General features: G+C 54.1%; 1 protein-coding gene across 1 annotated transcript; it reads right to left on the bottom strand.

The window, feature by feature from the left end:
* Positions 1-5,081: 5,081 nt before the first annotated feature.
* On the bottom strand, positions 5,082-13,066 carry LOC307063725 (anoctamin-7-like; the record flags this gene model as incomplete). Its single annotated transcript, XM_079719991.1, is given in 20 exon segments — positions 5,082-5,270; positions 5,333-5,464; positions 5,967-6,057; positions 6,374-6,393; positions 6,397-6,465; positions 6,469-6,519; positions 6,777-6,841; positions 6,844-6,966; positions 7,063-7,153; positions 7,651-7,733; positions 8,001-8,103; positions 8,233-8,331; positions 8,441-8,578; positions 10,824-10,967; positions 11,084-11,180; positions 11,266-11,381; positions 11,447-11,611; positions 11,708-11,818; positions 12,758-12,830; positions 12,915-13,066. Coding segments are annotated over 20 exon segments (2,112 nt in total).

Raw genomic sequence — 13,066 nt, forward strand, 5'->3', positions numbered from 1 at the left:
CGAGGGACTGAGACCTGGAAAACTGAGACCCTTTAGACAGCAACCCAGAAACCGAGACCCCAAAGCACTCAAAACCAGAAAACCACAGACGCTGAGACATTCAGGGACCCAGAGATGGAGACACAGAGAGAGACACGGAAAATTTCAGACAGACCAGATATTCAGAGACAGATGTGAAGCCCGGAAAAACTCGGGGAGACAGATGGGCAAATGTTTCATGCCACGCAGGATTGCCAGTCTCACGGGGAAGCCAAAAATGAAAACAGTTACAATCCAGGTTCGCAAGAGCCAACCCAGAGGAACCGTCAGATTAGGGTGCTGGGCTCCGCTCAACCCGGGCATACCAGGAAGGCATCCTGGAGGAAGTAAGAGTGAACTGTTCTGGCTGAAATACCTAAGGACCCAGTCCACAGAGATAGGGAGAAAGCCTCGGCATGAGAGAAACAGTGACAGTGTCAGTGACCCTGGGAGAGAGGGAAAGAGGGGAGGACCCAGTGGAGGACAGCTGGATCTGTGACTGGGTCCCACTCTCTGCAGTCCCTCAACCTGCTTCCTCCTGCTTTCTCATCCCCTGCCTGGAGTCCAGGTAGGGTGGCTGCTTCTGAGGAACAGTTACTCCTCTAGACCCTCCCCACATGGAGCAAGTCTCTTCTTATCTGGTAAATGGGACAGTCATGCTTCAAAACGCTAATAGGAGAATTAAGAATAATGCAGGGGGGGCTTCCCTGGTGGCGCAGTGGTTGAGAGTCCGCTTGCCGATGCAGGGGACACGGGTTCGTGCCCCGGTCTGGGAAGATCCCACATGCCGCAGAGCGGCTGGGCCCGTGAGCCATGGCCGCTGAGCCTGCGCGTCCAGAGCTTGTGCTCCGCGACGGGAGAGGCCACAACAGTGAGAGGCCCGCGTAGTGCAAAAAAAAAGAAAAAAAAAGAATAATGCAGGGGGACTTCCCTGGCAGTCCAATGGTTAAGACTCCTCGCTCCCAATGCAGGGGGGCACAGGTTCAATCCCTGGTCGGGGAACTAAGATCCTGCATGCCTCACGGCGCAGCAAAAAAAAAAAAAGAAGAATGCATATCAAGCACCTATCACATAGTGGGAGCTTTGCAGTTGATAGTCATTCTTCTGAGTGTTATTAGTGTTTCTCTAGTCAGAGGGATGGCTTCAGCCATCACAGAGTTAGGGAAACTGAGGCAGTGAGGGTGAGACACACCCTATTTTGTAGGAGCATGTGGCAGGAGACACAGGGGACCACTGCCCACCAGACAGGTCTCTTTCTCTGCTGGAATCAGAAGTCCTTAACACAGAAGTCCCACTTGCTTCTGTGGGTACACATGTGCAAGAATACACACTCTGCTCCCTTGTATTCTGGGAGATTCTCTCCACTTGGGTTCTGGAAGCCCCTAGAGGGCAGGGAGGAACCCCCTGCCCTTATCAGTTGCAGGGATAAATGAGCAAAACATGGAACCCTTGGGGCAGGAGTACCCCCAATTTAAAAAAAAAATTCTTTTTTTGGCCATGCCACGCGGCATGCGAGATCTTAGTTCCCTGACCAGGGATCGAACCTGTGCCCCCTGCCATGGAAGTGCAGAGTCCTAACCACTGGACCACCAGGGAATTCCAAGGAGCACCCCCTATTAAAGCCTCAGAGGAGAAGGCTGGGTAAATGGAGGGGGCGTGTAAGGCTTCCTCAGGGGCCACAAGCTGGAGGCAGGTCCTTAGGGAGGAAGTCAGGAGTGGGTCAGCCTCCACCTCCGTCCAGGCCAAGGGATAATGAGAATGACCCATCTAGCCAGGATGCCAGCCCTGTGGCCTTCCATGGATGTGGTCCACTCAGCCTCAATGCTGGGGACCAAGGAGGGGCAGAACTATGTTCATAGTGTTTATAGCTTATCTCTGCTAGAAAAAAAAAGAAAAAAAAAAAAACCTCAGGGAGAGACTGGCCCCAGGTAACAGAGGGACGTTACCTGCCCAAGACATTGTCACAGGATACTCTAGTGCCCACTAGGCAAGGGTCATTCTGGAACCCACAGAGGAAAACCCCTGCCAACGTTCAAGGCCCTGCGTTGACACTGGCCTTAGGCAAATCATAGCCTGTGCCTGGGCCTGTGTGTGCCCATCTGTAGAGCAGCCCCTAGGGCCCCTCTCAGCCACCCCATCTAGGAAACTTTGGTCATCATGAGTATCTCTGCAGGCTGAGAAGGATGGGCAGGGCCAGAAAGGGTCCCATCCAGTGGGCACTGCTAATCACATGGACAATGGGCCCACTTGGCAAGGCTGGCAGGGAAGGTCCCTGGACACTACTATGGTCCGGAGAAAGCATCTCTGACCTCCTGTGCCCAGCTTTTCCCTTCCCCCTCCCTGGTGCCCCCTGCCCAGCTGCCCGAGGAGTAGGGCCCTGCCAGGGCCCCTCTTCTCCTTAAGGGACAAGGCCAAGTAGGAGGTCATGACTGGAAAGGGAATCCAGGCCAAGCAGGCTGTGGAGCCCCAAGAGGCCTTAAGTGTGTGGGAGCCAGGACCAGAGGCCAGGCAGGCTGCACAAAGGACTCGCTTGGGAAGACTGGCGGGAGGAGGATGGGGTTGCTGGCAGCCAGGTGGGGCCCTACCTCAGCCAGGGAGCTCCGTCCAGCCTCCAGCACGGTCCAGGGCTCCAGGACACCCTGGGAGCTCTGGGGTTGCAGCCGGGTCCTCAGGGGGCGATGTCAGCATGGCCCCTGAGCCAGGCAATGCAAGCTCCTGGGTATTGTGTGGGGCAGGGAGAGGGGAGGCAAGGGCGGAGGGAACCTCGCGGGCGGGCAGGCGGCTGTCTCAACGTGCCTGCTCCCCGCCCCCCCTTTCCCTGAACCGGTTTGGCCAGTCTGAGGTACAAGAGGGGGGCTGGAACAATGGGAGTCCTATGCCCAGGAGAGGCTTTGAAGGACCCCAGACCGACATCCTAAAGATGGGGGAGGCACTGTTTTTCCTCCCAGGGGACAGACGGGTCACCCCTCTTCTGGAGCTTCCCAAATGTGAGATGTGCTCAGGGGGCTTCTTGGGGCTGGGGAGCATCCTGGGAGTTTTGCAGAGAAACTCCCAAGCCTTGGTCTCCTCAGGGATCCCGAGAACTCTGCAGTGTGCTGATCCTCTCTGAGCCTGCTACAGCATCTATAAAGGGATCACTCATCTCTATGGTTGGGAGACGGAAATCGTGAAAGCCAGTGATGTGACACACCTGGCACCATCCTGGCCATCGTCCCAGCATCACAGCTCCTCATGAGTGATCTATCCTCCCCTGCTACCTGTAGTGACCCACCCTCACCATCTCCGACAGCCTCCTCCACCAGACTTCCCAGACTCTAGTCCACACTGAATGAGCCCTCAAAAAACCAATTCAATGTCCCGAATGGATAAAGGAAATGTGGCACATATATACAATGGAATATTACTCAGCCATAAAAAGAAACGAAATTGAGTTATTTGTAGTGAGGTGGATGGACTTAGAGTCTGTCATACAGAGTGAAGTAAGTCAGAAAGAGAAAAATAAATACCGTATGCTAACACATATATATGGAATCTAAAAAAAAAAGAGGTTCTGAAAACCCTAGGGGCAGGTCAGGAATAAAGACACATATGTAGAGAATGGACTTGAGGACACGGGGAGGGGGAAGGGTAAGCTGGGACGAAGTGAGAGAGTGGCATGGACATATATACACTACCAAATGTAAAATAGCTAGTGGGAAGCAGCCACATAGCACAGGGAGGTCAGCTCTGTGCTTTGTGACCATCTAGAGGAGTGGGATAGGGAGGGTGGGAGGGAGATGCAAGAGGGAGGGGATAGGGGAATATATGCATACATATAGATGATTCACTTTGTGATACAGCATAAACTAACACACCATTGTAAAGCAATTATACTCCAGTAAAGATGTTAAAAAAAAATTCAAATAGCTCAGTGGTATGCAATCTTCGCATGCCTTTTTTTTTTTTTTTTGGCCACACAGTGAGGCTTGTGGACTCTTAGTTCCCCGACCAGCAATTGAACCCCCTGCCCTGGCAGTGAAAGCACCGGACTCCTAATGGACCACAGGGAATCCCCTTTGCATGCCATTTATTTGAGCAATTGGTAATTGCCAGACACTTAATACGAAGATGTATACAAATACTAATACTCACATTGCTAATAACTCTTATTGTACACTCACTGTGTGCCAGGCACTGTTCTGAGCACTTCACATAAATAATCATTTAATATCCACCACAACCCTACAAGATAGATACTGTTACTGCTCCTACTTACCAGATGAGGACATGAGCCTTGTACATGTTAAGTACATTATCCCATTTAAATGTCTCATCAGTTCTATGAAGTCCCTATCTTACAAATGATGAAATTGAACTTGTCCAAGGTCACACAGCAAATAAAAGTCGGAACTAATATTCAGACCCAGGTCTGTGACTCCACCACCAATCTGTGCCCTTAACTACTGCCCAGTACTGCCTCACCAGGCTTTGGGGAGGATCTGGTGAAAAGTGTGTGAAAGTCCACTGGGAGGTGTCTCAGCTGACCTAACTATAAACACTTTCATTATTGTTGACACACTACAGGCCTTGATGAGCATACAGGGCAGGAGGTCCACGCCCAGACCCTAATGAGCTCTCCCTTACCAACTGCTGACCATTCAGTTCAGAGAGGTTAGGTCCCTTCACTCCTTCATATCCACTTCGCCCCCCAGAGCACAGTCACATAATGAGGAGACACTGCACAGAGTGGTTGGGGACCAGGTGTCCATGGAGAGGTGGCACGCTGGGGCGCAGAGAGGATTATTGTCAGCGTTGCACATAGAGCAGGACACTGGAAACATGAAGAGGGAGGCAATGCAGGACTAGGGGTCTTCAGAGAACCCCAGCCCTCTCATCCCAACTCCAGGGCCGACCTTGGGGCCGCTGGCCAAGGTACTGCCCAGACCCCTAGCTGGAAGCAGAGGACCCCAAAGGAGGGAGGATCCTGGGGGAACTAGGGTCTTGGAAGGGCAGTCTCTCCTCACTCGACCCTGTGTCCTGGGCTCTGGGGACAGCGCCCTTGCTTCAGTGGACGGAAAGCAAGGCTAGGTCAGGCTGAGCAGGAGGGCCCTCCAGAGCAGAAGCGACAGTGGTGGAAGCAGTGTAAAAGAAGGGGCGTGGCGTGCGCGGAGGTGGATGAAGAGGGAGGCCAGGCGAAAATCTGAGGGCAAGGGGCCAATCCTCCCCTGGGCGAGGCCAAACAAGAGGGCGGGGCAAGAAAGCAGAGCATAGGCCTGGGAGCAGGCAGAGGGGCGTGGTCAGAGGGGTGGGGCCAGGGTCCTTGGGCAGCGCTAACCGAAAGTAGCGCCTCCCTGTCGTCCTCCAGCGCCTGCTTGGCCAGGTAACGCTCGCGCTTTATCTTGGTAGCCAGGGCGGCTGGCACGTCGGGCACGAGACAGGCGATGAGGCCCAGGAAGAACACCACGTGCTGGGGAGAAGGAGGGGCAAAGAGAATGACTGCTTTAGCAATCTTAATCTGCCGAGCGTTCACTAAGTGCAAGGCACTATTCTGAGGGTTTCCGGGTATTCATTAAGTTAATCCTCACAACAACTCTAGGAGATGAGTAAATTACTTCCCCTGTTTCACCTGTAAAGAAACCGAAGCATAGAGGTTCTCATTAGCCCAAAGACACAGAGGTATAATTCGAACCCCTTAACACTAGGGATCCTGTTAGAATCAGAGCTAGAGAAAGAGGATCTTGAGCAAAGCTGGAAGGAGCTCCAGGGCTGTTGCCAAGAGATAATAATAGTAGTAGTCGTGACATTAATTCACTGAGCACCCACTATGCTGTGCAAGTACTTGCCACTGAATCTTCATAGCGACCCTAGGAAGTAGATCCTATTCTGCAATATACCCCGTTTACAGCCAGTCGGCCGCACAGCCTGAACTTGGACCCGGATCTGTCCGACGCACAGATGGCTGAGCCTACCTCGAAGGCGATGATGAAGCCCAGACGCACAGCCAGCAGCTTCCAGCAGAAGAGGGTGAGATTCCTCTGAGCGTCGCGAAAGCCCTTGTACCTGGGTTGAGGAGGGCGCGGGGCCCCGCGAGGTTCTCGACTCCGCGACCGGCACTCCCACCCCTCCCCACCCTAGAGCCTGGCCCTGCCAGGTTAGCAGTACCCTCAGCCAGCTCTGCCCTCTAGCCCACCCCTAGACTCAGCTTCCTGCCCTCCCAGTTAGGCCCCGCCCCACCCCTCCCACAAACTCACTGCCCCGCCTCCAGATTCAGCACCCCACCCCCAGCCAGGCCCAGCGGGTCCGCAGACTCACGGCCCCGCCCCTCCCAAGCAGGCCCCGCCCCACCGCGTTCAGCCCCGGCCAATGGTTCTCCCACCTGCAGGGCGTGTGGTTGCCCTAGGCCAGGTAAGCAGGGGGTGCGGGCCCCAGCATGAAGTTGACGTAGCCGCACAGCTGGCTGTGGTGTTCTTACTGGTACAGCAGACGTGGCAGGAAGTCCGAGGTGAAGGCGATGAGGAAAGCCTGCAAGGGGGCTTCACAGGAAGGCCGTCCCGCCTTTCAGGGCCCAGTCTCCTAACTCATCCCCGCCCAGGTCCAGCCCCACGCCCGCAGGCAGGAGCCTGTGCCCGAGGATCCTAGCCTTCTGCCCCTATTTCCCAATCTCTCACCCTGATTTCCAGCCTCAGCCCCCATTTCCCTATTCCCGAGCCTCCTCCCAGTCTCTGATCTTCATTTCCCCCTCTGACCCTGTATTTCCCTTCTTACCCCCCTCTCCTCACATTCACGATGACAGAAAGGTAGGCAATGGCTTCAAGCAGGAGCAGCCGGGTCCACTCAGCCACCAGCCATCAGTACTCGCACAGAACTTCTGGGTGTCCGGTCGGATCTCCACCCAGTTGTTGAGCAGAGCAAACAGGGGTGCCGGTGGGAAGGCTGCCACGAAGATGGTAATGAACCTAGACTGCAGCACTGGAGTTGGGGGCTGTCAGGCCTGGGGTCACCTCCCCTGCTGGGCCAGGCCCCCAGGAACCCTGCTGGGCCTGGTACTGCTGGGCCACTGCTCACCCATCTCCAGGTATTCATCAAACTGGCCCTTGACCTCAATGAGCTCATAGTCCTCCTCCCAGCGCCGCTGCTCCTGCCTGATCTGGGTGTCCTGCAGCCCAGCCAGGTGTCTCTTCTGCCACCGGGTCTTCAGCTTCCTGGGACCAGACAATGCCATTTCTATCCTCCCACTCCCTTAAAGATAGGCACCATGATTATTCACACTTTACAGATGAGGAAATGGAGACTCAGCCCAGCACAACCAAAATAAATAAATAAATAAATATTAAAAAAAAAAATTGAAGTCCAGGGAAATCAAGGACCAACTTCAAGGTCAAGACCTTGGTAGAGACAAATCTAGAGGCTCAAGGATGCTGCCACTCTGCTGGCATATCATTTGAGAGTCGACAGCCTTGGTAGGGGTGGGTGGGGGAGTCCTCACCTGCCTTTGAAGAATGCCACAAAGAAGGGAGAGGAGTGGATGGACTTCCCTGGCGGTCCAGTGGTTAAGACTCTGCACTCCCAGTGCAGGGGGCGTGGGTTCTATCCCTGGTTGGGGAAGATCCCACATGCTGTGTGGCGTGGCCAAGAAAAACAAAAAAAGAAAGGAGAGGAGTAGAAATTGACAAACTGGAAGATGAAGACTTTAAAAGTGAAGGCACCTTCATGGAGGGTCTGGGCTCTGTGCATCTCTGGGCAAAAGGCAGAGCTGGTCAGAGTTTTATTGAGTGTAAGGGCGCAGGCCCAGCCCACTGGGTCAGCTCATATGCTTCTGTCCCCAGTCCACCTTCCCCTAAGGCTGACCATGCCCCCCTGGCCACCTTCACCTGAGGATGGCTGAGCAGGCTGGAGACACCAAGGTGGGAGCTGCAGGCTCTGAGATGCAGGGAGCCCTGCCTCAGGGCTCACGGTTCCCAAGTGATGCCAGGACACCCCTGCAATCCCCTGCCCTTACTCATCCCAACTGGTGAGCTGCTCAGCCAGTGAGGTATAGACCTGGCCCAGGAGGAGGATCAGTACCAGGTAGAGCACAGTGCTGCTGATGTTGGCAACGTTACCAGCCTAGGCAGAGTGATGGCCATCACCTTGATCCCAGCCATGTGGAGAGGCAGAAGGAACTTGAGGATGCCCCCGTTGTGCCCAGAATCTGGAACAGTGGTCCCACCCTCCATTGCTCCAAGGGGCACTCACTTGGGTCATGAGCACAGAGTTGGCCGTGCGGAACATTGCAATGCTGATGATGCCACAGTAAATGATGACGGACACCAGGAAAATCATCACCACACAGAGCTGGGGGCCAGCAGGGAGAGCTGTCAGAGCTGGAAGGCAGGTCCACCAGGGCACCAGCCCACCCTGGAGGGCACAGTCCTTCCAGAGCAAGGGCCCAACACCCCCTCACCATGATGAGGATGGCTGCAGAGCTGGTGAGTAGGCGGGGAAGATGGGTGCGGGGTGGGAAGTAGGGCTCCTTCAGGCCTGTCACTGGGTTCTGGGCCATCTGTGGGGCCAGGGCAGCAAACTCTGGATGTGGGCACTCCTATCAGAGGGGGCAACAGAAATGTACATCCCAGGGCCCAAGGGTCTGGGTGTCATGACCCTGGGGTGAGGGAAGCCTCCTGCCTTTTCCTGTTTGCACAGGGAGCTCTGGAAATGCAGGAATGAGGTCTGATTCATTTTTTTATCTGCAGGGCCTTTTTTCCCTAGGGCCTGGCTACGAGCCTGTGGATGGATGGATGGATGGATGGATGGGTGGGTGAGTAGACAGAGAAGTAAACAACAAATGGATGCACATGTGGGAGAGGGCTGGATAGTCTGAAGGACGGGTGGCAGTAGGTGGACAGGTGGGTGGGCAAACTAGACAGGCAAATCTCTATAAGTGGGTGCACAAATGTGTGGGTAGATGGGCAGATGGATGGATGTATGGATGGATGGCTAGGTGGAGGAGGACATGAGGGTGTGGTTGGATGGATGATGGACATGAAGATGGATGGGTAGATGGATGGATGGGTGGATGAATAGATAATGTATTAGTTATTCAATAACTATTAACTGACCACATACACTCTGCAGTAGATACTGGATATGACATGATGAACAAACTGGACAAAATCTAAGTCCTAACAGAGTTTACAGTCTAGTTGGGGAGACGGACATTAGATAAATGAACACAAATATGTACTTGTGAATAACTCCTATGAAGGAAAACTGGTCCTCAGGGATGATCACTCAGAGGAAATGACATTTTAGCTGGGCCCTAAAAGATAAACAGGTGCTAAGTAATGGGAAAATGAAGGGGAAGTATTGCAGGGGTTGGGGAGGAGACTGTGTGCAGAGGCAGGGCCACTCTTTGAATCACGTGAGTTGTATAATTCACTGCTCTAAGAGGTGCCATTCACAATGACTTTGTTACTTCCGTTTTTCCTTCCTGCTTTTTCAGTCCTCCAGAACCTGTTTAACCAATCAATACCTTATATTTAATCCTCTCTGTTGAAATAACTAGTCTGGTTTCTATCTTCTTCTCAACCCTAACTGTTGGATGGATTACATTATGGATATCTGGACAGATGGATAGGTGGAGAGATAGATTTGTGATTCATAGATTCACCCATCAAATGTTTAATGAGCACTTTCTATATGCTAGGGACTGTTCTGGGCCCTAGGGAGACAGCAACATCACACACAAGGTCTCTGGAGCTCACGTTCTAGTGGCAGAGGACAGACAAAAAACAATAAACAAGACAATGTAGTGATAAATGCTGTGATGAGATTAAATCAGTGATAGGGAGACTCTAGATTGGGTGATCAGGGAAGGCCTCTTTATTTTTATTTATTTATTTATTTTGGCCACCCCCTCACGGCTTGTGGGGTTTTAGTTCCCCGACCAGGGATTGAACCCAGGCCCTTGGCAGTGAGAGTGCGGAGTCCTAACCACTGGCCATCAGGGAATTCCCAAGAAAGTCCTCTTTAAAAGGGTGATATTTAAGTCAAGATATGAATGACAAAAAGTAGGCCATATAAAGTCTGGAAGAAGAAGATTCTAGCAGAGAACAGCCAGTGCCAAGGCTCTGGGGTGGAAATAACCCTGTCCTATTCAAGAAACAGCAAGGAAAAAGAAAAAAAAGAAAAGAAACAGCAAGGAGCCAGTGGAGGTAGTGGAGGAGAACTAGGCAGAAGCCAGATCACACAGGGTTGTGGGCTGCTGTGAGGAGCTTGGATAGTTTTCCAAGTGCATATGAGAACCCACTAGAACGCTTTGAGTAGGATAATTCAGGATGTGATTTGTATCTTCAAAAGATTGCCCTGGCAACTGGGAATGGATTGAATGGGGGCAAACATAAGAGCAGGGAGATATACGGGGAGGCTACTGCGGGGGTTCAGGTAAGACAGAATTGTGGTTTGGACTGGGGCTAGGGGGTGGGGAAAGTGAGGGTGGCAGTGGAGATGGAGAAAAGCAAACAGATTCAGCATCAATGATTAGATGTTTGGATGGACAGGTGGATGGCTAGATGGGTAGGTGAGTGGAACGCTTCTCTCCTTCCCTGTTTCAGGAAGAGTTTCTCTTTGAGCCTCTAAATGCCTCTAGTATTTAACTTCACCAAACCTTATATCATCCTGATGTCAGGGGAGGGTGGAAAAGTGACCCAGGAAAATTGTAGGGAAGAGCCAGATTTGGATCCTGGGATGCTGGACTCCAGAGTCTGAGCTGTTCCCAGCATGCCTTATGGCCTCTGAGAACTGCAGGAAGCAGAGTTCTGGGCCTGGAGGGCTGAGCTGGGTGTCACCTCCTCTTCCTGGAAGTCACTGCAGTCCCAGTGGTGGGCCACGGTGGTACTCTTGTGCTTCCAGTGCTCCAGGAAGGCCATGGCCCAGAAGGACATGAAGATGCTAAAGAACACAGTTCCCAGATGGTCACAGAGATAGCCCAGCTGCAAAGGAGGGAGAGAGGGCACACTGCAGAGGGCACACTGCCTTCCCAGCAGCTAGGCCCAAGGTGCTGGGTCCCAAACACCTACCCATTCCCTTGCTGTCTTCCCTGGCTCACCTTGGCCATGGAGCAGATCTCGGAAATATTCCATGTGGCACAAGTATCACAGAGTGAGCACATGAGGAAGGAACTCCTGCTCGCACAGATCTCCTCCCTACGAGCAAAGGGGACCCCATCCTGGGAGGGTCTATCCTCAACCAGCCAGCTGACCCAGCCCATGCAGCTCATCCCCCCAGCACTCCCAGTCATCACGCTGGTACATGGTAACTAGGCCAGAGGTAAAGACCAGGGTACCCACAAGAGCAGCAGTCAGCAGCCAGGCTGTGTAGGTGACAGAATGCGGGGGGACAGAATGCTCATGAGCCTCCATCTCTGTACTGAACCCCAGCTCCCAGCCCTCACCCCCAACACCAGATGCACCAACCAGGCAAAGTAGATAGCTGCCTTGTCCCCAAAGTCCTCCTGTATGTGGTGCAGGGGCTGATACTTTTGCCAGCACCCCCAGCAGGCCCCGTATGAATAGAGCAATTGTCGAGGGTTGAGGTCTGCACCAGGCATCTGGTACCCGGGCAGATCACAGGGGCCCTAGGGAGAGGAAAGGCGGGAGGGCTGCAGGGAAGTCCCAGAATTTTCTCCTGATGCCCCTGCAGTGGAAGAAAGCTGGGTTTGTGTCATCTCTACCTCACGCAGTGGGAAGGCTGCAGTGTAGACTCCCTCGGTCAGCAGACGGGCCATGACCATCTCTGCACGTTTCTGTTTCCCATAGATTGTTCGGGCCAGGATCTCTGCCACCTGCCAGAAAGAATTCTGGCATCAACTCCGCCCCCGTAAGGTCCCAGCTGGACCCTCCCCAGGCAGTTGTCTCAGCACTTAGTGCCTCTGGGTGCTGGAGAAGTAGGAGTCATGGGAAGCCCTGCCCAGGAATCTGTGAGCAGAGCTGGGGTCAGAAGCTGAACCCTCCGCCGAATGCGAGACCTAACACGATGGGAGCGCAGTCTCTAGGCTGGGGACGCAGGGATAAAACGTGCCAGCTGGACTTCCCTGGTGGCACAGTGGTTAAGAATCCACCTGCCACATGCACGGGACACGGGTCGGATCCCTGGCCGGGGAAGATCCCACATGCCATGGAGCAACTAAGCCCGTGCGCCACAACTACTGAGCCTGTGCTCTAGAGCCCGCGAGTCACATCTACTGAGCCCGCGAGCCACAACTACCGAAGCCCGCGCGCCTAGGAACCGTGCTCCGCAACAAAAGATGCCACCGCAATGAGAAGCCCGCGCACCTCAACGGAAAGTAGCCCCCGCTGGCGGCTGCTAGAGAAAGCCCGCGTGCAGCAACGAAGACCCAACGCAGCCAAAAATAAATAAGTAAAATAAATAAATTTATTTTTTTTAAAAGTGCCATTTGCTAAAACCGGAGAGCCCTTCTCCCCACAAAGCTCAGCCTGGGCTGGGTGTTTTGCAGCCAGGTGAGCATCTGAGGGGCATTGAACGGGTGGGAATCAGGGACGGGGAGCCGCTCGGGCTCCCTGAACCCCAGGTTGCGGAAAGGACAAGCCTGAGACCTAAAGTGAGTTAAGCAGGAGTTGCCTCACTGGCAAACCAAGGAGGAGCAACGGAGCCTCGATTTGGCTAAGCCTGCGGCTGGCGCCCCTCCCCTCTGCGGGAGGCCCCGCCCACTCGAGACAAGTCCAGCTTGGAGCGGCGGAAAGTCCAGCGGCTTATTGGGCACGTGTTGCTGCAGAGGTTGCAGAAGGCGAAGGCGCCGCAGTAGCTCCCCCGACCCCGTCCGAGTCACGTCGGGCCTGCGGGACCAGGGCAGGGTCGCCGGTACCTGGGAAGACTCCGCCCCCGGGCTGACCTCGCCCCGGCCCGTCCCTGCCACCTACAGCGGCACGCGCAGGCTCAGTTCCTCCGCCAGCAGCTCCCAGGGCGCACAGCTTGGCGAAGTACACGGCGAGGGCGCGGTGCTTGGCGAGACACTACTCCTTGGGGGGCCGGGGTCTCCGGATGGGCCAGAGCCTGGTGGCCCTCCTCTCAT

The sequence above is a fragment of the Hyperoodon ampullatus genome (assembly GCF_949752795.1).
Source record: "Hyperoodon ampullatus genome assembly, chromosome: 2".
Lineage (NCBI taxonomy): Eukaryota > Metazoa > Chordata > Mammalia > Artiodactyla > Ziphiidae > Hyperoodon > Hyperoodon ampullatus.